At 38.0% G+C, this 26,894-nt stretch overlaps 2 protein-coding genes across 2 annotated transcripts; both read right to left on the bottom strand.

Moving 5' to 3' along the window:
• Positions 1–16,301: 16,301 nt before the first annotated feature.
• LOC131001800 (uncharacterized) lies at positions 16,302–18,381 on the bottom strand. Its single transcript, XM_057928392.1, has 2 exons — positions 16,960–18,381; positions 16,302–16,639 (listed from the first exon to the last, which is right to left on the bottom strand). Exons 1-2 carry the CDS (start codon positions 18,116–18,118, stop codon positions 16,605–16,607), a joined length of 1,194 nt encoding a protein of 397 aa, XP_057784375.1. The 5' UTR covers positions 18,119–18,381; the 3' UTR covers positions 16,302–16,604.
• Positions 18,382–19,247: 866 nt separating this feature from the next.
• On the bottom strand, positions 19,248–22,547 carry LOC131001799 (LRR receptor-like serine/threonine-protein kinase HSL2). The gene is made up of 2 exons (XM_057928391.1): positions 19,847–22,547; positions 19,248–19,757 (listed from the first exon to the last, which is right to left on the bottom strand). The coding sequence occupies exons 1-2, from the start codon at positions 22,422–22,424 to the stop codon at positions 19,453–19,455; spliced, it is 2,883 nt and encodes a 960-aa protein (XP_057784374.1). The 5' UTR covers positions 22,425–22,547; the 3' UTR covers positions 19,248–19,452.
• Between the last annotated feature and the right edge of the window lie 4,347 nt (positions 22,548–26,894).

Below are 26,894 nucleotides of genomic sequence, written 5' to 3'. Positions count from 1 at the left end.
GGTAGTTTTCCCACTTGTAATTCTAAAAAAAGATATGGATGAATCTATTTAATTAAAATACATTAAAGCATCATCTATCATTCTTTTTTATACATTATAACTTGATTTAAAATTAATATATATATATATATATATATATATATATATATGGAGAGGTTCAAATAAGAACCACTAAATAAAATTAGAACGGAGAACCATTTTAAGTCATTCGATCATTAAGATCTACGGTGGATGCATCATCTTGGTGGATGAATGCAGATCCTGGGTTCGAATCCTGAAGGGAGCAAAATTTTTATTATTTTCGGATGCATTAAATTTAATAGCGAATGCATTAATTTATATAGCAGATGCATTGATTTTAATGGTTCTTATGTTCTCACGATAAGTGTGGTTCTCATTATAACCACACCATATATATATATATATATATATATATATATATATATATAAAAGGAGAAGTAAATGTAAATAAATTCAATTGCAAGTATATAATTGGAATTGAGTATTGAGTGAAAAAATCATGTTAAAAAAAACTGCCAATCATTTCCTACAATCACAAAACCGTGCATTATTTTTTCTTTTTATTTAAATGAAAATTATGTTTCTTTGTGTTTCTAAGACGAACTAATTGTTTTTTTTTTGTAAAGGACGAATTCAATTATAAATATATCTATAAACATATTCAACAATGTTAACTTTTTTTTATTACTTCTCTTTCTTTTTTATTTGTGATATTTTTATTATTATATTATGCATTTAGATTTATTTAATATATACTCCCTCCGTCCACAATTTAAAGCCCTACTTCCCCTTAAATTTTTGTCCACAATTTAAAGCCCTATTCTACTTTTTGTACCTTTTTACCCTCCCTCTTTATTTAAAATTACTACCATTTGCCACTAATGGACCCATCTTACAACACCTTTATTATTTTTATATTCTATATTTATTACACTTTATCACTAGTGGACCCACCACACAACACCTTTAACACTTTAGTCAACTACTTTATCACTTTAGTCAACTACCCTTTTATTTCATCCACATCACCATTTTCAGCTTTCTTAGTCTCTGTGCCCACATCAAAGTGGGGCTTTAAATTGTGGACGGAGGGAGTATAATTTATTAATAGAACAAAATAACATTACTATTGAAAGACATCAAATTACAAATTATAATGTATTTTATGAATAAAATTACAAAACGATCGCATTGTAAAATAATTATGTGAATATTCTTTAAACTAATAATTAATAATGTAACTGTGTATGGTTTATATTTATTATTATTATTATTATTATTATTATTATTATTATTATTATTATTATTATTATTATTATTATTATTATTATTATTATAAATCTCTCTCTCTCTCTCTTTCTAAAAGAAAAGTGAATGTAAATATATTTAATTAAATGAGTAAAATTGAAAATTATAAATTCCAAAATAAATATTATTAAAACTGAATTCCATCATTAAAAATGAATAGTTAATTTAATTATTTTTTAAAACATTTTCTACCACAAAACTGAGTTTTTTTTTTCGTTAGAGCGACTACCCAAACTGAGTTAGTGGTAGTTAATTGGAAACAAAGCATAATACTTATTTAATTGGACACAAGCATATTAATATTAATTACATAATTTTTTAAGTAAAAATATTTATTTATTATAAATTTATATTTTTAATTATTTTATGCTATCAAATTAAAGCTCTTTTTACAATCTTTCATTTAAGATGCATACTTAATATTTTATTGAGAATGATATCACATGAAAATAGAAAATATGTTATTTGTATAAAAATGATGGGGAAAAAAAAAAGAAATAAAGGAAATGAAAATAAAGAAAATAAAATAACATATCACTTCATGACCTTCCAAGGATTGTGGGAGGTGACTTTAATGAGATTACGTGTTTAAAGGAGAGCTGCCGTCGTGGTCGCCGGTCGTGGACTCAGATGGAGTCGTTTAATAGAGCTATAAAGTTTTGTGGTCTTAAATCACTTGTGTGTGATACCACTTTTACGTGGTATAATCAACGGAAGGGGGATGAAGCCCGTTTTTTAACGCTTGACAGGTTTTTGTTTAATCGCCCAGCAGATGATGCTTTTGTTCTGAAAAGAGTTCAAGCGTTGGATCCACATTTGTCGGATCATCTCCCGCTACTGCTTAAATTGATGCCTAGAGATGAGAAAATGACAATGGACAATGGGGAGAAGCGGTTTTACTTTGAGCAGAAATGGCTTCTCGATAAAAATTTTGCTGCTGATTTGATGATGAAGTGGAGCTCCTGGGATTTTCTTGCCTTACATGAAAAACTCGATGGATGTATGGATTTCCTCAAAGTTTGGTCAAAAAATAAATTTGAAAGGCCTACTAAAGAGCTTGTGGAGTTAAGGAAGTGACGGCTGCAGATCTTGGGAAATCTAAGGGGCGATAAGGGTGACAATGAAGAGCTAAAAAAAGTTACTAAGGAAATTGAGAGACTCACTGAAGTTGAGGAAATTCACTGGAAGCAGCGCTCCCGGGCCAATTGGCTGGGCCTCAGAGATCGAAACACTAAGTACTTTCACGCTTATGCGAGTCACAGGAAGAAGAAGAATTTTATTTCGAGTTTGTTCAATGCTGATGGGACTGAAGTGTTCAGAGAAGAGGAGATGGCCGTGGTGATTGATGATTATTTTTCTACTATGTTTCATGCTTGTGATCCTGGGCAGAATGCGATCGAGGAGGTGACAAACACAGTGTCAAAGGTGTTTGGTGAGGCCGTGATAACAGATCTCGCTTCTCCGTTTACTGAGAAGGAAGTGAGGAAAGCCGTGTTCCAAATGAATCCCCACAAAGCTCCTGGACCGGATGGTTATCCGCCGTTCTTTTTCCAGAAATTATGGGGTGAGATTGGAGGAACCGTTACCTCTGAGGTTCTTCATATTCTGAATGGTGGAGGGAGTATTCGTTAATGGAATAAAACCCTTATGGTTCTTATTCCCAAGATTGATAAGCCAAAGAACGTTAAGGATTTCCGGCCTATCAGTTTATGCAATACATCGTATAAGATTGTGGCGAAAGCTTTGGCTAATAGGCTTCGATCAGTTCTGAATTCGATAATTGATGATTCTCAGAGTGCTTTTATACCGGGCCGTCTTATTTCTGATAATATTCTTTTGGGTTGCGAGTGTATGCATTGGATACGGAATAAAAAATGTGGTAGCGAGGGGTTTGCGGCGGCAAAACTTGACATGAGCAAGGCTTATGATCGAGTCGAGTGGCGGTTTCTGAAAGCTATGTTGGTCACTATGCGTTTCCCTATTTCCCTTGTGGATTTGGTGATGCAATGTGTGAGTACGGTGGAGTTTTCTTTTGTTATTAATGGCCGTGTGTACGGAGGGCTTACTCCCTCGCGTGGTTTAAGACAAGGCTGTCCGTTATCGCCTTTTCTCTTCGTTATTTGTGCTCAAGGTTTTTCTTCGCTTATTCGAAGTTTTGAGAATCAAGGTCTTTTTAGCGGCATTACTATGGCTAGATACTGCCCCTCGGTTACTAATCTCTTCTTTGCTGACGATAGCCTGGTTTTCTTTAAGGCTACGAAGCAGGTGGCTGATAATTTTGGTGTGATACTCGATAAATATGGGAGAGCTTCTGGTCAGACCATTAATTTTGATAAGTCATCTATCCTTTTTAGCCCCAACACTTCTCAACGACATTTGGGAGAAGTTACTGAGTCTTTGGGTATTCGTGCTACTCATGGACATTCCCTTTATTTGGGATTGCCCACGTTTATTGTCAAGAATAGAAAGATGCAATTCGGTTACTTACGGGATAAGGTGGTGAAGAAAATCTCTTCTTGGGATCATAAATTTTTCTCCGCGGGTGGTAAAGAGGTTCTTATTAAATCGGTTCTTCAATCCGTCCCGACTTATGCTATGTCTTGCTTTCGCATTCTGGTGGAGATTTGCGAGGATATTGAGAAGAGTTGTAGTAGATTTTGGTGGGGTGATAGCGAGGAGAAGAGAAAAATACATTGGGCGCGTTGGGAAGGTTTGTGTGAGCCAAAATCGCGTGGTGGTTTGGGTTTTCGAAGGCTCGTCCCATTTAATCAAGCTCTCTTGGCTAAACAAGTGTGGCGTATTATCCAATTCCCGAATACTCTTCTTGCCAGGGTTCTAAAGCAAAGGTATTTTAAAGACGGCGATATTATGGAAGTCCCTGTATCTTCTAATGCCTCTTACACGTGGAGGTCTATTTGCTGGGGGAGAGAATTGCTGGCGAAAGGTTTGCGGTGGAAGGTGGGAAATGGTGCTTCTATTAAGGCGTACAGGGATAAATGGATTCCGGGTTTTGGCAGCTGGGATGTCTCTGCTACGGATACTCTTTTGGTGGCTAACATGATTACTGCTGATAATGCATGGGATGAAGATATGATTCAAGCCTGTTTTCCTGATGTTGCAGTGGATAGTATTTGTTCTATTAAACTCCCGGAGGTCGCATGTGAGGATAGGAGATTTTGGGGTTTCGATGAGCGAGGTCGGTATTCGGTTAAATCTGGATATTTATGTGGGACTCGTTTCTATGAGCCAAAGAACTCTTCTTCCAATTTTTCTGACGGTTCTTGGTGGAAGAAAATATGGGGCCTTAATATTCCCCCTAAGGTGAAGCACTTTGCATGGAAAGCTCTCCAAGACTTCATTGCTTCGGATGGAAATCTTGCCGCGCATCATGTTCAAGTGATTGGAGTTTGCTCGTGGTGTAGGAAAGGGTGGGGTAATACTACTCATACTCTTTTATGGTGCGAGAAAGTAAAGGGATTTTGGAAGGAGTCTGTATTTTGGGATGAGATTGGGAAGTTTAAATACCTATCACTTATGGATCTAAGCTGTAAGGTGGCAGATAAGGGGGGAGTTAACAGCTTGGCGGAGTGGTTCTTTATGCTTTGGATGGTTTGGCGTTGGTTTTGTGAATTAAAACATGGGAATCCGAAAGAGAAGGGTGTGGTGGACGTGAGTTCCAGTAGTAAGCTGCTGGAACAGTTTCAAAAAGCTAGGCTGTTCGTGGAGATTGAGGAAAGTGTCCTACCGCCTGAAGGTCTGAATTTCTGGCATCCTCCGCCACGGGACGTCCTGCGTTTAGATGTCGATGTCGCTTACCAGGAGTAGGGCCGACGCTTGGGAGTGGGTTTTATTCTCCGGGATGCCAATGGTGCGATTGTTGCAGTCGGGGCTCAACCGATTGGCTACACGGAAACGGTCCTTCTCGGTGAGTTGCATGCGATGTGGATTGCGGTGGGTTTTTGTTTATCACAGGATTTGGGGCCGGTTATCCTTTTCTCGGATTCCCTCTTGGCCATTCACTTGCTTCATGACTCTCACCATGGAACCGATTCGTTATGCGATGATTTTTATGAGGCTTTTGTTCATGCACGTGAGAAGATGGTGTTGGAGTTTTACCATGCTCGTCGTGAGGCTAATAGAGCGGCTCATGAGCTCGCTAGATTTGCTTTATCTTCTTCTGATGTAATGATTTGGAAGTCGGATTTTCCAACTTGGCTTTCGAATATTGCTCGTTCTGATTTGGAATAATACTATGCTCGTCTGTTCTCTAAAAAAAAAATACATATCACTTCTAAATATATTTGGCAGTTTCAACGAAAAAGAAAGAACATGTAATAAAAAAAAATGTTAATCAATCAATACACTCACATTAAAGCACTTTTCACGATTTTTCATTTTTTTAAACAAAATTTTATTATTTAAAATTCATATTCAATATTTAATTAAAAATAGAGAAAAATATGTCTCATGTAAAAACTGAGAAAAAGGAAAAAGAAAAGAAATGAACCAATGTATACAAATATCTATTATTTATAAATAAATAAACGAACAAAAAACTTGCCACAGTCAACTTTTTGGAAATATACTAATTTATGATAATTGTAATTTTTTGGAATGTTTAGACTTTATTCCCTTTTTGCATAAAGAACATTTTTTTTCTATTTTTGTATAATTTTATTGTAGATATAAAAATTGCAATATGCGTCTAAAATAAAAGGTTATGAAAATTCCACTAATTTGGTACTAGTATAAAATATGTAGAAAATTAATTAAATTATAATCAATTTAAGTTTTAACAAATTTAAAAAATTAATTAAATTATAATCAATTTAAGTTTTAACTAATTTAAAAATAAATACTTATGTTGCAAGATGGAAAGAAAAATAGAAAATTTTTATTATAATAAAATTTAAATTTTAATATTATTAAATTAGATTAGTAACATACTTCATATATATTGCGTGGTATACCACGATAGGTCATGTGCATATATACCTATAGTTTTCAGTACTGTCATCTAAGTAATTGATTATTAAATCTTACTCTACATAAAAATAGAAAAGTAAATAATTATTTTTTTAAATATGGATGATATAGTATATTTACTAATATGTATTCTTTTATAAAAATAAATGAAACATATAAAAAACAATGATATATTACAAATGACAATTTTAATAGAGTTAATATATAAGAGTAGCCACTTTTTTATAGTAAAATTAAAATTTACCCACTCAAATAAAAACTTTAAAAAAATACCCACTTTTTGTGTTAAAGGACTAAAGTGCCCCTATGATTAAAATTTAAAACTTACCCACATCAAATCTCATCTCTCTTCCTCTCTCTCTCTCTCTCTCTCTCTCTCTCTCTCTCTCTCTCTCTCTCTCTCATTCCTGCGTCGCCACCGCCGGCCGTCGATCTTCCTCTGCCATCACCGCTGCTCATTCCGGCGGAGCTGGAGATGTACTTGCCGTCGCTCCGCCCTGCGCCGCCTTCACCTGATTGTGCATCGACGAGCAAATCTCCGCCAAAAGCTTCAGCGCCGATGTTGATCTCGCGACAACCAAGGGCGGAAGACGGCGGTGAGTCCATGGATTGCAATTTCGCTGCTTCTTCCTTCGCCTGATTCCGCATTCGACGAGCAAATATCCTCCTTCGCCGCTTCTTCCTTCGCCTGATTCTGCCTTCGACGAGCAATTTTACCACTTCCTCCTTCGCCTGAGTCCATGGACTACAATTTCGCCTGATTCCGCCCTACGCCGCCTTCGCCTGATTCCGCCTCGACGAACAAATCTCCGCCAAAAGCTTCAGCGCCGACGTTGACTTCAATTACCAGGTTCAAATCGTCGAGGAAGGCAACAATTGGTTTATTGGTTAACCTGATTCTTCGCCCGACGAAATAGAATTTTTGTTCCGGTGAAATAATGATGGAATTCCTATGAGGAAGAAAGGGGGAGAGGAGACGTGTTCTGCCATGGAAGGAGGTGGTTGGTGGGGTTTGGAGTGGGAGATGTTTTTTTACAGCAGTGGGGTGTTTGGGGGAGTTTTTTAATTGGAGCATAGATGATCAGTAAAAATTAGAGAAATTTCCAAAAATTGTTAAGATGTGAGTTTGTTTTGTTAATGTTCTTAAATTCACAACTAGATTTATGAATTCACAATTTAATGTTCTTGAATTCACAACTAGATTTATGAATTCACAATTGAATTACCGACGTTGGTTGTGAATTCACAACTAGAAATAGTATTGGTTGTGAATTCATAACTAGAAATAGTGTTGGTTGTGAATTCACGCGAATTCACAACTAACACTATTTATAGTTGTGAATTCAAACTTTAAAACTTGAATTCACAACCAATACTTGTTATTCAGTTGTGAATTCGAGTTTTAAAGCTTGAATTCACAACCAAAATAAATTTTGGTTGTGAATTCGTGGGTATTTGTAAAAAATTTATATGCAAGGGTAAAATGGTAAATGTGGGTATTTTTTAAAGTTTTTATATTAGTGGGTAAAATTTATTTTTACTATATAAAAGTGGCTATTTTCAAAATCCACTCATTTTAATACATGCAAATGACATTTTTTATATTAAAAAATGATAATTTATTCGATTGACCGAGGTGGAAAGGGATAAAAGGGCTGATTGTTCGATTGACTGAAGGATGAGGAGGATCGGGCCGGGAGAGCCCAATGCGGCGGGTGTGGATTTCATTCGACCACATAATTCTCCACGACGAGAAAGTTTACCAAAATTAAACATAAAATTTGAAAATATATATATATACACACACACAATGCATGCATACTTTTTATAATTTTTATATTTCTTTATTACTTTAATAAAGGTAATAAATTAGATTTTTTGTATTTATTAATAAAATATTATTTTTACAATATAGTATATAATATTGCATACTAGTTGATATTAAAACTACACGGATTAAATTTAGTGGTAATATATAAGAGTACCCACTTTTATGTAGTAAAAATAAATTTTACCCACTCAAATAAAAACTTAAAAAAATACCCATTTTTTGTGTTAAAGGACTAAATTACCCTTCTATATAAATGGGCAAACCCTAGCCTCCTCTCATTCTCTCATTTCTCTCTCTCTCTCTTTCTACACGCTCTCTCCTCTCTCTCTCTCTCATTCCTCTCCCCCACCAGCGCGTGCTCTCTCTCTCTCACAGAGACGATTGAGGCGGCAGATAGACTAGAGCACGGCGGTGGCGGCCGAGGGCGGCCATGGCGACATCGGCGTTGCTGCTGCGCGTTCCTCTCCTCATCTCCAATCTCGGCGTCTCTCTCTCATTCTTCCTCTGTCTACACGCACCTCCGCCTCCGTCCGCCCCCTCGTCATGGTCGAGGCTCCGGAGAAGGTCATCGATCTCGGTGATCAGATCTCGAGCCTCACCATCGCCGCCTCGCTCTTTCTCTTCTCTCTTTCTCATTTCTCTCTCTCTCTCTCCTCTTGCCTCTTTCCTCTCTCTCTCTCCTCTTTCTCTCATCTCTAGTCGGTCCTTCGCGGCTGATCGCCGCCGCCTCCATCACGTTTCTTCTTCTGGTTGCTGAAGCGATTCTCCCAGGCCTTCCACTTCTGGCGAGCAATGAAAAGATATTGCAGTTTGCATTTTTGAAGATTAGGGTTAATTTTTATTCAAAGAAATTATCACCTCTTAAGAGATTGAGATTCTAAATGAAGAGAAATTTGAGGAAAAGTTTAATTCAATTTGAATGTAATCGAAAAAACATATAAGTAACGAAGAAATTGATGAAAATCGCGCAATTTTGTACAAATGTTCTTGAATTCACAACCAGGTTTATGAATTCACAACTGAATTATCAGCGTTGGTTGTGAATTCACAATTGAAATAGTGTTGATTGTGAATTCAAGTTTTATTGGTTGTGAATTCACAACTTGAAATAGTGTTGGTTGTGAATTCAAGTTTTATCGGTTGTGAATTCACAACTTGAAATAGTGTTGGTCGTGAATTCACAACTTGAAATAGTGTTGGTCGTGAATTCACGCGAATTCACAACCAACACTTGTTATTCACAACCAATACTTGAATTCAGTTGTGAATTCAAGTTGAATTCACAACCAGTGAACAGTGGATATTTGTAAAAAAATTATATATAAGGATAAAATAGTAAATGTATTTTTTAAAGTTTTTATTTTAGTGACTAATTTTTAATTTTACTAAAGGAAAGTAGGTATTTTCAAAATCCGCTCTTAAATTTATGGATATATTGATATTTCTCTAAATTAGTAAAAATTTTAGATCCCAACAATATCAGATTATGGAGATTGTACTATTGATGGGCACATGCAATGTACATTTGCAAAATTAAATTTTAGAGTACGCATTAATTTAAACGGCCGAATGTACATTTGCGAAACAAATGTACTTCCTCTAGATTTGTTCGATAGCTCATCAAGTCATTTTTACCAGGCTGGCCCTAGAATTAGATGTAGACCAAACATGCGCCTAAAGTTAAGGTTGAAAAGGTCTTTAGAAAAATATTATTCTATTGGTCGAAATTTGATGAAGAATCAATTTACGTTCTTATTTATAATTACTTATACTATTTTTATAATTGTAACATATGAAATCATTTGTATATAAATTACTTTTTCAATTAATTTGATTTTGACCAAATTAAATTGGTGGTACAATATGTGAAATGGTATTAATCTCGACCACTTTTATCTATTAAATGTTACTATTTTTTTGGAGAATAGAAATATTTCTTTGAGCATCATCTCGTTTGAAACTTAAAACATCATATTTGACTTCTGAGCATCATCTCGTCTGGAGCTTAAAGACCATAACTAACTTGTGATCATAATCTCGTATGGAGTTTGCAAGACTATAATTAAGTGATGAGAATCATCTTATTTGGAGCTTAACAGACCAATTCTGATATCTAAGTATCATTTCGTTTGAAACTTGAAAGACTATAACTGAGTTTTGAGCATCATCTTATCTGGAAGTCTGGAACTTAAAATACACATAATTGTTATAAGCATCATCTTGTATGGAGCTTCAAAGACCATAAAATTGTAGAGCTGAGACTGGCCGTTTAGCTAAATATAGCAAAAAAATTACTAATAATCGACAATCAAGAAAAAAATTATGTAAAATTAAAGTGAATTATTTTTTGACGCCGGACCAATGAAATTTAAATTGAGTTGAATTAATTAATTAAAGACCTTTGTAGCACTTCTAATTTAGAAAATAAATCTTTAGCATCAATGTCACATTTATCATTGTGTTTCAGGGCATCTTGAGACTTGAAGCTTAACACAACATTTATGCAATGTATTCTTACAATGAACATAGCATCTTATTATTAAACGAAAAGGCAAAAATATTTTCAAAAACTACTAATTGTTCAAATATAGTCTTTAAATATAAAATAACAATATCCACTATAACAATAAAATAATTAATCCTAAAAGACTCTTTAGCTGTTAATGACAAACATTTACCCTTTCCACTTGTTTACTCTGGCAGCCGACAAAGAGAAGTCTAACTATTTTCCGATCATTTGTTGCATCGAAGAGAGATAGAGAGCGAAGAGGCAAAGGGGTCTGAGGCATGCGCACAGACAAAGTGAGAGAGAGAGAGAGTCAGAGAACACAGAAGTGAGATACGAGAGTCGAGTGAGAGAGAAGATGAGAGAGCCATTTGCGAACATTACCGTTTAAGAATTAGGAATATAATTTTTTTTTCATGCTGCTGCCACTGACTTAGGAGTTAATAGGAAAATAATTTGTTTTTTTTATTAGGGCATAATATTAGTATTGGGTCTAAATCCCCTAGGCCATTGCCCCGCTTGAATTACACAAGGGCCGACCCTGGTCACAATATATTCAAACTCAAAATCTTTGATATCATATATTAATTACTCTACCACTAAACCATCACATAGGTCTACTTATTGTTAAGGCATGTTAATAACTAAGTGCTTATTTGGTTTAAGTAGATGAATGGAAAGGAAATAGAATTAAATAATGAAGAGAAATGGTAACAATAGCTGTTATTTTCAATAATGGAAAAGAATCACTAGTAGGGGATTCTCTTTCTTTTATTTTTCCTTTATTTTGAGATGTAAAAATTTGGTGATTAAGTTACTCTTAATTAAAGATAATTGATTAACTCATTATTCAAATCACACAACAAGTAATAAATGCAATTAATTGAAATTAGCTACTCATATTGATTGAACTCTCCAAGCAAGCCTAGCTACACATAGAGCTGTCAAAATGGGCCGAAAGTGGCTCGGCCCGATGGGCCCGCCCGTAGTTTTGGCTGGGCTGGGCTAGGATTTTTTAGGCCCAAAAAAATTGGGCCTATCTGGCCCGACCCATGCAGCCCGTCGGGCCACGCGGCCCGCGGGCCAAAAAGTTCGCCGGGCTTTTGGGCCAAATTGGCCCGGTCGGTTAGTTTATAGAAAATAGGTGTTTTTTCCAATATAATAACTAAAATAAGTCTTATAAGTAATAATTAGCCAATTAGAATTTTTAAATCATCATTTAATTATATTTCCCTATTATGCTAGTCTTAGACTCTTAGTTTACTAATCACTATAAAAATATATTATTTTCTAATTCAGTATCTTACGAACGTGATTAAGCTTTCAACATTTTGGTGGTTCTTTTACTTTATTTCGACTTGAAAGGGAGTAATATTTTTGTATTATTATTTTGGAGGTTGTTATTTGTTCCATCGAATTTGTCTTCAATTTTTTTTCTTTAAATTTGATTTAATTTATTAATTTTTGGAAGTAAAAAAAAATATAATATATTTATTAATTTATCAATTTTTTGGTCCATTTAGGCCCGACCTACCCGGCGGCCCGTATAGGGCTGGGCTGGGCTACATTTTTCGAAGCCCGCTGAAACTTTGGGCCGGCCCGACCCGGCCCAAAAAATTGCCCAGGCCCGCTGGGTTAGGCCGGGCTGGCCCGGCCCGCAAGATTTGACAGCCCTAGCTACACATATTAGTTTAGCTCTGAACTCTCCCCTCAACTCTAGCTCAGGTGGACCGTCTCCAGAAAGGAATTTTTCTATACTAGAACCCGTTTGCCATCTCCGTCTTCCATATTGAAGTGAGACCGTAGTGATATATTCAATCAAGAAATAAGCTCCTCAACTACAACATATTGAATAACTCGGTATCTATTATTATGGTGCGTTTACTTTGGTTATTAACTGGAAAAGAAAGCTTGCAGCAAAAGTAAAGTGTATTTCATATTGATCAAGAGTTTACATCACACAACTAACACTTATATACTAGATACAATCGGAAAGGAAATACACACAGGAAATACACACACGCACCGCGCATGGTGCCAGCTCAGCATAACTAATCTAGATGCAGCTAGGCTTATTTAATAGTGGGTGCATGCAGCATGCATGACCCTTATTCTAATATTCTCAACAGGCCCCCTCAAGATGGAAGATAGATGCTCCCAAAACCCATCTTGACCATGATACTACGCAGAGCCGGTGCAGATAGTGCTTTAGTTAAGACATCCGCGAGCTGGAGTGTGTTCTTGACATGAAAAGGTTTCACCACCCCTTGCAAAAATTTGTCTCGAACTGTATGGCAATCGATCTCTATGTGTTTGGTACGTTCGTGGAACACAAGATTGTAGCAAATATAAACTGCTGCTTGATTATCACAATATAAAGGCGAAGCATTCCTTTGCTCAACTCCGAACTCAAGTAGCAGATTCCGAATCCACGTAACTTCGCAGCTTGCTTGTGCCATGGCCCTATACTCTGCTTCGGCTGAAGATCGAGAGATGGTGGTTTGCTTTTTAGACTTCCAGGAGATCAAGGAGGAACCTAAAAACACCGCAAACCCAGTGACAGATCTTCTAGTAGTGGGGCAGTTACCCCAGTCCGCATCTGAAAAGGCAGATAGGCTTAAGGAAGAATTTTTATTAAAGAACAAGACATGGCCTGCTGTGCCTTTTAAAAATTTAAGAACCCTTTCAGCTGCTTCCATATGCCCTTCACAAGGCTTAGCTACAAATTGACTCAGATTATGCACAACAAAGGTGATATCTGGTCGAGTGAGGCACAGATATAACAACCGTCCAATGAGTCGTCTGTAACTAGTAGGATCTGATAATGGAGGTCCCTCTTCAAGTGCCAAATGCTTTTCAGACTCCATAGGAGTACTAGCTGGTCTGCAGTTTGTTAACCCTGCATCTTTGAGCAAATCAAGAACATACTTTCGTTGCCATAGATATATACCGTTGTCATTGCGAGCAATCTCCAAACCAAGAAAATATGAAGGTTTTCCCAAATCCTTATATTTGAAAGTCTTGCCCAAGAAATCTTTAAAAGAAGTGACCAAGGCAGCATCATTACTAGCAAGTAGTCTACATACACAATCAATCCCAAGAATTTATCACCATCCTTTTTATAAAAGAAAGAGTGATCACAAGCAGACTGTACCATACCAAAACTGCTCAAGGCTTGAGAGAATTTCAAATACCATTGCCGCGAGGCTTGCTTGAGGCCATATAAAGATTTATTCAACTTACAAACGGATCCAGGAGGATAAGGATGGCCCCCTGCATCAAGTAAGCCAGGAGGCAACTCCATGTAGATATCCTCATCAAGATCACCATAAAGAAAAGCATTATTAATGTCTAGATGACAGAGATCCCAGCCATGAACGGCAACCAAAGATAAGAGCACCTTGACTGTGACTAACTTCGCAACCGGAGAAAAAGTATCGAAGAAGTCAATCCCAGCCTGTTGGGTGTAACCCTTGGCAACAAGACGAGCCTTATATCGGTCTAAAGTACCATCAGCAAAGAACTTAGTGCGAAAGACCCATTTACAGCCAATGGCGATCTTATCAGCAGGTAACAATGTAATAAACCAAGTGTTGTTCTGGATGAGAGCTTCTAGCTCAGCTTGCATAGCTTTCCTCCACTCAGAGTACTTAGCAGCCTGGTGATATGAGGAAGGCTCAGGGATAGATGATAAAGAGCATATCAATCGAAAATAGGCTGAAGACAATTGGGAATAGGAGATATACTTATGGAGTGGGTAAGGTGAAGCTAAGACAGCATTACACACATAGTCATTCAGATGAGATGGAGGCTTAATGACCCGACCAGATTTAGTGGTAGGGACCACAGGAGCAGGAGGAGTATCATGTGGAGAAGAGGATGAGGATGATGGCTCAATGACAGGCGCATAATTGGGAGGTGAGGCAGGAGGAGAGTCTTGCATGATAGGTGAAGGAGGAGAAGAAGGCTGAGTAGGGAGAGGAACATACTCGATTGGAAAAGTAAATTGAGGCTCAGGAAAAATAAAGGGAGATAAGTGAGAATAAGGGAAGATAGTTTCATGGAAAACAACATCCCTACTAATGGAGATTTGTTGTGTATCTAAGTGAAGAACTTTATAGCCTTTGTACCCCGGTGGATATCCCAAAAATACACATTTGGTAGCTCGTGGAGAGAATTTAGACCGATTTCTGTCAAGGGTAGAGGTGAAACATAAACACCCAAAGACCCGAAGATGACTATAGGAAGGAGATTTCCCAAACAAAACCTCAAAAGTGGTGCTATTGTGTGGCAGAACAGAAGAAGGTACACGATTTATGAGATAGGAAGCTGTGTGTACACAATCTCCCCAGAAAGAAACAGGTAAGTGTGACTGAAAGAGAAGACTACGAGCTACATTTAACAAATGCTGATGTTTCCTTTCAACACGAGCATTTTGTTGAGGTGTAGAGACACAAGAGTGATGAACTAAAGTCCCATGTTGTGCATATAACTCCCCCAACCCAAACTCAGGGCCATTATCACACCTAGGGCTGGGAATTTCGGGATCGGGTAATCGGGTACCCGATACCCGACCCGAAAAAATTGGGTATCGGGTACCCTATACCCGATTAATTCGGGATCGGGTACGGGATCGGGTATTTAAGGGCCGAAATAATCGGGTATACCCGAATTACCAGATATTTTAATTAATAAATTTTAAACTATTTAATTAAATTAAATATGAAAACTAAATGACTAAAGTTAAACCCTATTTAATTAAATTAAATATGTTCTATTTCTGCGATTCTCATTCCAGTCCCCAATTCCCAAATCATCCTGATTCTCATTCATCCCAATTCCTAAACTCAGCCCCGCCTGCCGCCCGGCTGCCCCACTCGCCACTCCAGTCTCCAGCGGCCCAGCCCGGCGTGGGAGGCGGCGCCCCTCGCCAGTCGTCCCAGCCTCCCGAGTCCCAAACTCCGACGAGGCCGCAACTCCCACCGGCCACCGCGACCCTCGCCTGTGGCCCCAGTCAGCGGTCGCCCCACCGTTTGCCGCCGCAGCACCCGTGCAGGTGCAGCCCCCGAGCTCCGACGACAGCGTCGACAGGAGCGCTTTTTTTTTCATACAGATTTTGAATTAATTTTCCAGATTTCCTTGTCATTGATGTCAATATGGTTAGAGAGACTTGTTAGAATTCATTGTCATTTCCAGAATACCCGAATTTTGACCGGGTAATTTATCCCAATTCATCCGAGTAATTCATCCCAATTCATTGATGTCAATTCGGGTAATTCTGGAAATTCATCCCAATTCATTGATGTCAATTTTGACCGGGTAATTAGGGTACCCGAATACTCGACTCGGGTACCCGAGTCGGGTATTAGGGTACCCGATTTCTTTTTCGGGTTCGGTATCGGGTATAGGGTTTTGGTGATTTTCGGGTTCGGGTACCCGATTTTTTCGGGTAGGGTACCCGAACCCGACCCGATTCCCAGGCCTAATCACACCTAAGGATCTTTATGCGCTTCCCAAACTGAGTGACCACAATATTGAAAAATTGGGTGAGAATGGCTTTGACATCCGACTTAAACTTCATGAGAAAAGTCCTAAACAAAACGAGAACAATCATCAACTATAGTCAAAAAATAAGTGTATCCTTGCACAGTGGGGGTTTGATATGGTCCCCAAATGTCACAATGAATAAGATCAAACACTTCCTTAGATACATGATGTGATTTAGGAAAGGACAGACGTTTTTGTTTGGCTAAAAGACAGATCTCACATAGAGTCTGTTTACAAGAAGGAATAGACAAAACTTTAGACAAAATTTGAAGTTTATTTAAAGATAAATGCCCTAGTCTATGGTGCCACACATCGGCTGACACTGCATGACAGGCAGAAAAGAGTGAAGATGGAGTGAGCTGAACTGGAGAAGAAGCTTCTAGCACATAGAGGTTGCCTACTCGGTTACCCTTCCCAATCACAGTACCCTGTGAAGCTCCCTGAATCACAAAGGTATTGTGTGTAAAAATCACTGAGCAATTAGATGATGTAGTGAGGGAGCTGACAGAAATGAGGTTGTAGGAGAAACTAGGAACACATAGCACAGATTTAAGTTGAAGAGAATGAGAGATAACAATGGTACCAATGCAAGTAACTTTGGCATTACTACCATTGGGCAGACTGACATGAATATTATTAGCAATGGAAGAATCACTAAACATTTTAGAGTCATTGCAAACATGGTGTGTGGCACCTGTGTCTAGCAACCAACAAGAGGAAAAAGAAATAGAACAAACTAGAGGCTGAAGGGATACTGTACCACTGAATGGAGGAGAGACAGCAGCTGGAGCCGAAAAATCTCCAAATTGAACATTCTCTGGTTTTGTTGATGCAGGCGGCTGTTGATTAGTAGCAGGAGGAGGACTCAGTTGCATCTGAGTCTGTAAATATGATATCATCCGAGCCATATCTGCAGCTGACAAACCAGAGGAATTTTGAGGAACAACCGCAGCCTCATTAGCTGTCATCTGATTAATAGATCTGCTTCCTTCATTAGAATATCCTTGAGATTTAGGTTTTCCTCTGCCATAGCCTGGGGGATAGCCTATGATCTCAAAACACTTATCCACAGTGTGACTAGTTTTGCCACAATGAGCACATAGAAATTTTCCTCTGCCTCCTCGGCCACGAGCTGTACTCGCTGTACCCGCTGCATTAATCATAGAACCTTGATTTTCATAGTTAATCACAGGTGATTGTTGCTCAATAGATCTTTGCCTTTCTTCCTGCAAAACTAAGGCAAAAATTCTCTGCAAAGAAGGTAGAGGTGCAGTAGAAATAATCTGAGACCGAATCTGAGAATAAGAGGAATTCAAACCAATAAGAAATTGCATAGAACATTCTTGTAGTTGAAACTCATTCCATTTACGAGAACTCTGGCATCTACAATTATCACAAACGCACCACCGTGATGGCTGAAAATCGCGGTATTCATCCCAGAGAATACGCAACTTGGTGAAATAAGCACTGACATCATCAGATCCCTGCTTCAAAGTGAGCAATTGTTGCTTCAGTTGACAGATACGAGCTAAGTTACCTTGAGAAAACCGCTCTTTCAAATCGCTCCAGATAAGAGACGCATCATCGATATACATGATGCTGGAACTGATCTCTGGTACGACAGAATTGCGAAGCCAAGATACAACCATGCTGTTGCAACGAAGCCACTGAGAAAATAACAGATCGGTAGAATGAGGTCGCATAATCGAACCGTCGATAAAAGCAACTTTGTTCTTCGCCATAAGCGTCGTCGTCATCGAGCGACTCCATGTGATGTAGTTTGAACCGTTCAATTGCTGTGTGACTAACTGGACTCCAGGATTATCACTGCTGGGTAAGAAATACGGACTAGATTGATCCTCGTAAGGAGGTGATTGGTTGTTTTGATTTTTGGATGGGGAAGGCGTGTGAGGTGCCATCGAAAAATGAAGAAGAAGATTTCAGCGGAAGGCTTTTGCTCTGGATACCATAACAGAAAAGAAAGCTTGCAGCAAAAGTAAAGTGTATTTCATATTGATCAAGAGTTTACATCACACAACTAACACTTATATACTAGATACAATTGGAAAGGAAATACACACACGCACCGCGCATGGTGCCAGCTCAGCATAACTAATCTAGATGCAGCTAGGCTTATTTAATAGTGGGTGCATGTAGCATGCATGACCCTTATTCTAATATTCTCAACAGTTATAAAATTTTCGTTGAAAAAGATGGATAAGAAAAAATGAAAAAACATTTTCTCCTTTTTTTTTATCATATGTTTATTAAAGATGAAAAAATGAGAAAATGTTAGAAAAATATTTTCACACCCCTACCTTAGAATAATATTAACATTGGAGAGAAAATGAGTGAAAAAAGGACTGTCCGAGAAAAAATATTTCATCATGTCCAAAGAAATTTTTTCATCATAATAAACATGTGAAAATGGTGAAACTTAGGTGAAAATATATTTTTTCTCTTCTTTTCCATCAAAGGAAACACAGTCTTAATGAAGTAGAAAGAGTACTGACATCCTCAACAACAGAAAGAACATCAGGACATCGGTATCGTGGTAGCTCGTATCTCTTCTATACCTTAGCTGCAATGCCGTAGCTACACTTCACTTCCCAAGCCGAAAGGCAGAAAAGGAAGTCAACTTCATCAACTCAACAAGAATTCAGAAGTCGGGCTGCAGGTTCCGGTAGCTGCTCCTCTTCCGAAAAGGAACAAGGAGGCAGAGCTTGTCATCAGCTTATCCGGAAATAAATCATTTTCGTTTTCTTGGAATTGTTTGCAAGTTGCTCAGCTTCCTTGCGGACACAACTAATTCAAGTACTTACTAAATATATAAGCAGATTTTCTTCTTTTTCTTTTTCAGATTTTTTTTGGGTAAACAAGGATTAAAACTTTTAGTAAAATAATTAAAGAAGTATATAAAAGAAAAAAGAGTTTGTGAATAGAATAATTCGATTTTATTTTACTGGCCCATTGATCCATTTTGCAAGCCCAATCCATTCAGTTTCACATTCATTCACAAGAATCAAGCCGAAAAGTTGTGACGGGGAATTTTCAAAGTTGTAAACATTTGGCCGATTAACACTGCAATAAGCACTTATACAGAGCAGTGAAATATGTATATGAGTTTGATACAACATCTATGGATTTTAGTTTTACAAATCCAAAGACTTATGAAAATTCAAATTTTTTACATTTCTGGTTCTGCCCCAAGTGGAGTACAGAAATGAGCAATACAATAGAGTTGGTTAGATGGCTAAGTGGTATGATCCTTGAGCAGTTCAACAACCCTTCTCATGGAGGGCCTATTGATGGGCAACTCATCGGTACATAAGAGAGCCACATTCAACAGCTTCTCCACTTGCTCATATTCAACTGTGGATGCCTCCATCCTCGAGTCTATTACTTGTGCAGATGGCGATGATGATGCAACCTCCCTTACCCACTTCACGATGTTCTTGTTCTCCTGGTTGGGCCTCCTCCCGCTTACTAGTTCCAGCAACACCACCCCGAAGCTATACACATCGCTCTTCTCCGTCACTTTCATTGTGTACCCGTATTCTGCAAACATGTTCAAAACTGTAAGCTAAAAATGGCATTACCACAAACAAGATGAAGAAGAAGTTGCATATCAATATCATCACCCCCACCTGGTGCAATGTAGCCATAAGAGCCGGCCACACGGGACATGGCTCCGTCTTCCTCGTCTGCTTCCTTGTTCAGTATCTTGGCCAGCCCAAAATCAGCCACCCTCGGCCTCAACTCCTCATCCAACAGAATGTTGTTGGGCTTAAGATCTCTGTGCACTATCGGAGGCACACAGTCGTGGTGCAAGTAGGCGAGCCCCTGAGCTGCCCCAATCGCAATGGCAAACCTCCTCGGCCAGTCCAGCAACGCCCCGCCTTTCTCTCCGTGCAAAACATCCCCTAAACTCCCATTCTCCATGTAATCATACACAAGCACCTTGCACTTGTCACCAACGAAGCTAAACAGCAACCTCACTATGTTAACATGCCTAATTCTTCCCAAAGTTTCCATCTCCGACTGGAACACAGATTCTGCCAGCCCCTTCGCCTCCCAAAGCCGCTTAGCAGCAACCACCTTCCCGCTCTTCAACCTCACACGATACACCCGGCCTGATGCCCCCGACCCAACAAGATTCTCATCGATCAATGAGAACAGCACCTCCTCCTCACTGAACCGGATCTTTTGGAACGATGTGATCTTCCAAGGCTGCTTATTTCGGCAACCTAAACCGATAAACTTCCTATTCTTGATCAACAGCCAAACAAGTGAGACAGCCAGTATGAATGCAAGAGATGAGAGAATCCCCACCAACACCAAACTCGAGGGCTTCGATCTTGAACAAGATGGAAGTTGCTTCAGATTCATACTGCACAATTCTGCATTCCCAATTAAGCTATGCAGAAAATACTTGGTGTCTAAACCAATTGGCACTCTTCCTTGGAGCCGATTATTCGAGACATCGAATTCGTTTAGCTTGAGCTTAGTTAACTCCGCCGGAATCCCACCGGACAGCATATTGTTGGAAAGATTCAACAAGGTTAACACCGGCAAAGTTCCCAGATCCGCCGGAATGTTGCCGGAGAGATGATTATCCGACAAATCCAACTGCGTTAGCTCTCTCCACGCGGCTATCTTTCCCGGAATCTCGCCGGAAAACATGTTTCCTCGCATGTGGAGCTCCAGCAATTTTGTAAATTGGTTAATACAGTAAGGCAGCTCACCGGAGAAGTGGTTTCCGCTCAAATCGATTTTCCTCAACTCCTTCAAATGGCAGATTTCTTCAGGCAAATTTCCGGAGAAATTGTTGCCGGATATCAATAACTGCTGCAGGCCTTCTGCATATGAAACTGATGGTGGAATAGTTCCTTCCAATTTGTTGTTGGTGAAGTCGATGTGATCGAGATTGAGAGCCCAGAAAGCATCAGGTACAACTCCGGAAAGCTCGTTGTTTTGAATACGCACGTACGATAGAGTGCTGCATTTACCGTACGCATCAGGAATTGTACCCGATATTCTGTTCCCAAATATTATTAAACTATGAAGATTCCTTCTGTAACACAAGTTTTGGGGCAGCGGACCTTCCAAATTGTTGCCGGAAATGTCGATTTCTCCTAAATCGGAATTCATGCCCAATAACTCCGGCAGAGATCCGGAAAGCTTGTTGTTAAATAGCTTCAGCTGATAAATTTTCGGATTTAAAGCTAAAATTTCCGGAATTTCACCTTCTAAGAGATTGTCATTCAGATTGAACGACTCCAGCTGCAGAGCTGCCAGACTTTGGGGAATCTTTCCGGTCAGATTGTTCTGCGACGCGTCGAAACGCAGCAACGAAGTGAGACCGGAAAATGAATCCGGAATATCGCCGGAGAGATGGTTCTGGAACAACTCGATTTGTTCTGCATTTTTCATTCCGCCGATGGTCTTCGGAATTTCTCCGACCAAATTGTTTTGCGAGACGTCCAAGAGTTTGATAGAAATCAGATTTCCGATGGATTCAGGAATCTCACCTTCGAGGTTCGCCATTGATGCCATCAGGATCTCGAGCTTCGCCAGGCGTCCGATGTTTGCCGGCAGCGGACTCGGCCTGAAAGGATTTAAGGCTATCACTAACTGAGTTAACTCGGATAAATTGGACAGAAACTCGGGGATTGACCCGTTGAGTAGATTTGAACCGAGAGAGAGAAACTGGAGACTTCTCAAGTTAACAAAATTCGCCGGAATTTCACCGGAGAAGTTGTTAATTGAAAAATCCAACACCGACAAGTTGAGAAACTCCACCGGGAAACCAGGCAGGCTGCCGACGAAGTAATTGGAAGAGAGATTAAGAGAGAAAAGATGAGAGCACATCGAAATCGAATCAGAGCTGATATTCCCGCCGAGGCTGTTATCAGAGAGGTCGAGATTCCGGAGTGTTGAAATCCGACAAAAATCGGCCGGAAATTCCCCAGAAATGCCGACGCTGCGGAGGTTCAAGGCAACTACAGCGGCGGCGGTGCAAGAAACCCCCGTCCAGTTGCATGGCGCGTGGGGAGAGCTTTCAAGCCAGTCTTGGAGCATTCCGAGCGGGTCTTGGAGTTGACTCGTCTTGACTCGGAGTAGAATCGCAGCGTCGCGGCTGGATGCATCTGTTGTTGAACGCATCAAAGTGATGAAGAAAACGGCGGTGATGAGAAGGAAAACTAGATTATTATGATAATTCATTGGGCTTAGATTTGATCCACCCCACAATCATTACCAAGTGTTAAGGCTGTTTGAATTTTGTTTCACTTCAAAATATAGATACTCCTTATCTATGCTTGTGAATTAAATGGATATTTTGCGCCTTTTCCAATTTCCCTTTTTTTTTCTTTTTTTTTATTCGTTTAGAAGGCTAATAGTAAGTCAAGCTATGACTTTCGTTGAATCTACTAAGAGGGTGGTTGTGTTTATTTTAAATAGTTTATAAGTTTTAATAGATTATAAAGTATTTTACGACAAAATAAATTAACTTTGAAGTTACATGATGGAAATAATAAATTATAATTAAATAATTTTTATAAATGAAAGAATTAATTGAAGTATATGAATATTTTTTAGAAACTTATAAATTATTGAGATTTATTTCTATAATTTATAAATTATTTATATTTTTTTATCAGATATTTTAAAAATATATATAATATACTTTTAAAGAGTTTATCAGCTAAGCCAATCACCTTTTAAGATTGACTCTATGAAATTATCGGCAAATTGCAAGTAATCTAAGAGTGTCCTATTTAAGTATTTATTTGATAAGTAAAATCAACAATTCATAAATAAAAAGTCACTCGACAAGTGCGCTACGTATGTCAATTCAACAGCTACACTAAAATCCAAATAAAAAAATTGGCAACATTTATGAAGTGTCGTTGAAATCCAAAGAAATCCAAACTACAATTTATTAAGATGGTACTACTACAAGGGAGGAAAGTCTTTTTTTCTTCTCTTTTTGGGATGAGATCCAGTGTCCCACAATTTTATGTGTGCTACTGTGTCCCATTCTTATATTTATTATTTTAAAAATATTTTTTATAAAAATAAAATTTATTATGATACTATGAATTATATTTAATTTTTTTAAAAAAAATTAAATTTTAAAAAGTATATACCATGACTTTGAATTTATCAACCTATTATTAACTAATAAAAGTGAAATTAAATGATAAAAAATAATTATATACCCTAGATTGATGGAATAAACCCTAGTTAATAATCACAAAATTAAACTAAAGCATATAAAGTTGAAATTGAAGAAAAAATATATAAGAAAATAAATAAAATTGAAAGTGGGACACAAAGTGAGACATAAAGTGTGGTACACTGAAACTCATTCCTCTCTTTTTACCTTATCTTTTCGTCTGCTTTTTACGGGAAGAAACCGATAATATTCGTGAACATGTTCTCAGTGAACTATATTCTTACTTATCTAAACCAACTGCTTAATTAAAGATAGAACTTAGAGAATTTAATTTTCCAGCCACTATTAATAGGTCATCTAAAATCGACAACAAATCATTCTTTGTCTAATAAGTTCGAACATAATTAGTGCTCAAATGTTAATCTGCTTTTTGATTTTATCAAAATATTTTAATGTTATTGAATAGATTATATGAAGTAGTAAATTAAAAACTTTTTTTTTGGAAAGTGTTCGATTGACCAAGATCTATCCGTCCCATTAGTAGTGTCTCATTTCTTTTGGGCACGGAGATTAAGAAATATGTAGAAAGTAGATAAAGTATATTGGTGAAAATTATTTAAATATTAGGTATAGAGAAAGAGAATATTGTCATAAAGAAAATGAGACACTATTAATAGAACAATCTAAAAAGAAAAGTAGGACACTACTAATGGGACGGAGGGAGGAACATAATAATTCAAATCTTATCATATTTATAAATTTTGAATTAAAAAGAAAAGAAAAGGGGTGCGTCATAAAAAAGCAATATGTATGCATGGAAATAATAAGTGGAGGGAGAGATGAGTCAAAGCAAGAGATTGCGACTTGAGCTGTTCACATGGGGTGTAATTGTAAAGGAGTCAAGAATGGCATTTTTGTGGAAGTGGAATTTGGGTGTGCCACTGCCAATCATTTAGTTCTATACTCTTCGATAAAAGAATTTCTACGAGTCGTGGATTCTTTCATTAAGGTATAATAACATTCACTTGGAGAATATTTTCTCATGGAATATGTAGGAATGACAATATGGCGGGTTCAATTGCTTTCAAAATTTTATTCTCAAATCCGCCTTCATACCCATTTGAATTGGGTCGGGTTCGAAGCAGGAGATTACCCAACAGAAAAAGGGTATTAGTCGCGTACTCATTAATTAATTTATTTATTTTACAAAATTTTCTTATACAATAAGCATTGTATACATTCTATCATTCATATAAAAAATCAAAATAAATAATGGTTCCTTCCGTCCCAATAATTTTGTCCTACTTTTCTTTTTGGTTCGTGCCAATAATTTTGTCTCATTTCCTCTTTAGGTAAATTTTAAGGACTAATTAATTTCTAATTAAACATGATTCTAATTAATCCCCCCTCTAAATCCACCTACTCGGCTCTCTCTCTCTGCCACCTCCCCCATTTCCCCCTCTGTAAATCCGCTCCACCCTTTTTTCTCTGTAACTCCACTGACGCCGCCGCCCCCTTCCCTCTGTTCTGTCGGCGCCGCCTCCGCCCTTTCCCCTTTGTAAATCCGTTGCCCTCTTTTCCCTCTGTAACTCCACCGGTGCCGCCGCTCCCTTCCCCTCTGTTCCGCTGGCGCCGCCTCCCCCATTCCCCCTCTGCAAATCTGCTGCCATATTCCCCCTCTGTAACTCCACAGGCGCAGCCGCTCCCTTCCCCTTTGTTCCGCCGGCATCGCATCCCCCTTCCCCCTCTATAAATTTGTTGATCTGCACAGATCTAAGCCCTAAACTCCTCCTTCTCTTGCTTCCCTCTCTTCTCCACCCTCCATACTCGCATCGCCCTCCCACCTCCCCCGCCCTCTCACCTCTACCCTCTCGCCTCTCGCTGCCTCCGCCTGTCGGCCGTTTCCCCTCTCCTCTATTTTGTTTCTCCTCCCCCCCAGAAATTAGGCTTCGCCTAATACATCTAAGGATGAAGATCTGAGCCCCTTCCGTCGACGCCTTCTCCTGGAGGATGAAAAATTTGTTGAATAGGATAAAGATTTTGTTGAAATTTGCAGAAATTAATTGGTGCTTTTTTTTGTTCCGGTGGCAGCAACAAATTGAAGAGGAGACTGCTAACCATTCTTAAACTTAATTAACATATGTGGGCCATACAACTTTTTTCCTAATACAATTCTCCTTAATACCCGTGCTGAAAAGAAACGGGATATGATTAACGGGACGAAAGAAGTATTATTTAAGTTCACAAACAAATTATAAATTTTATAATTAAAACTCAAATATATCTTTGCAATTAAAACTCATATTAAAACATAGTATGGGGGTGAAATTTCGGGGGCGGGTATCTATGCCCCCGACCCAAACCTGACACGGGTATAATTTTTGAATCCGCCTCCAAACCTGCCCCCAAAATTTCACCTCCATACCCGACCCATTAGGGGCAGGTACTCGCGGGTTATTTTGCCATCCATAGGAATATGAATGCTTGAATAGTGGAGTACACAATACTATATTTTAAAATTAAATTTATTTATTTCAATTGTGGCATTGTGGCCATGGATTATGTATACACATACATAGGGGTGGACTAAAATTCATACGTGTTCTACACATAATTCATATATATATATATATATATATATATATATATATATATATATATATATATATATATATAAGGAAGGGCTACCGTGAGAGCACCTCTTACAATAAGAAATAAGAACTAGGAAAAATATATGAATTTTATGTAGAATACGTATGAATTCGCTGTATAAAGGTATGAATTGCGAAAAATAAATTTTTGCTACCTTTGGAATTCGAATTCAGGACCATGAATTCATCCAACAAGATGATGAATCAACCGTAGATCTTGATGATCTACGGGTTGAAAATGATTCTTATTTTACATATGAAGAAGTGTACTTATTTTAGTCTTCCACTATACATACACACACACACACATAGGGGTGGACTAAAACATAAAATACGTACGTCATATATATATACTGATAAACAAGGCAGTATATATTGATGAATAACAAAATTTAAACAATTGGTAATGAATAAGACATATATACTGATGAACAAGGCGGTATATACCGATGAACAATGTAGTATATACTGATGAATAACGAAATTTAAAATATTTTGCTCCCTCCAGGATTCAAACCCTGAGAAAAAAATTCGCCCTCTAGGTACAATATCAGTCATAGGATCGATAAAATAAACGTACGAGATTGCGTCTAAGATCTCACTAAAAATAGGGGGTCTCTTTGGAGCGCTCCCCTATATATATATAGGGTTAGGTTCTATGAAAAAATTAATTTTTTTATGAAAGTTAGGCACGTTGAACATGTCAATAGTTTTTTATGAACATAGCAATAATTTTATTGAACGTTTGGGGACACTTGGGGATTGAATCATGGAGTGCGAAATTTTAAACAAATACATCTTTTCAATAAATACGTCCGTTCATAAAAAATTAATGACATTCATCACAATTATTGATATGTTCAT

This window comes from Salvia miltiorrhiza, chromosome 8, assembly GCF_028751815.1.
Source record: "Salvia miltiorrhiza cultivar Shanhuang (shh) chromosome 8, IMPLAD_Smil_shh, whole genome shotgun sequence".
In the NCBI taxonomy this organism is placed as follows: Eukaryota; Viridiplantae; Streptophyta; class Magnoliopsida; order Lamiales; family Lamiaceae; genus Salvia; species Salvia miltiorrhiza.
Note: the sequence above shows the minus strand (reverse complement) of the source record. Positions and strands in the feature narration are given on the sequence as shown.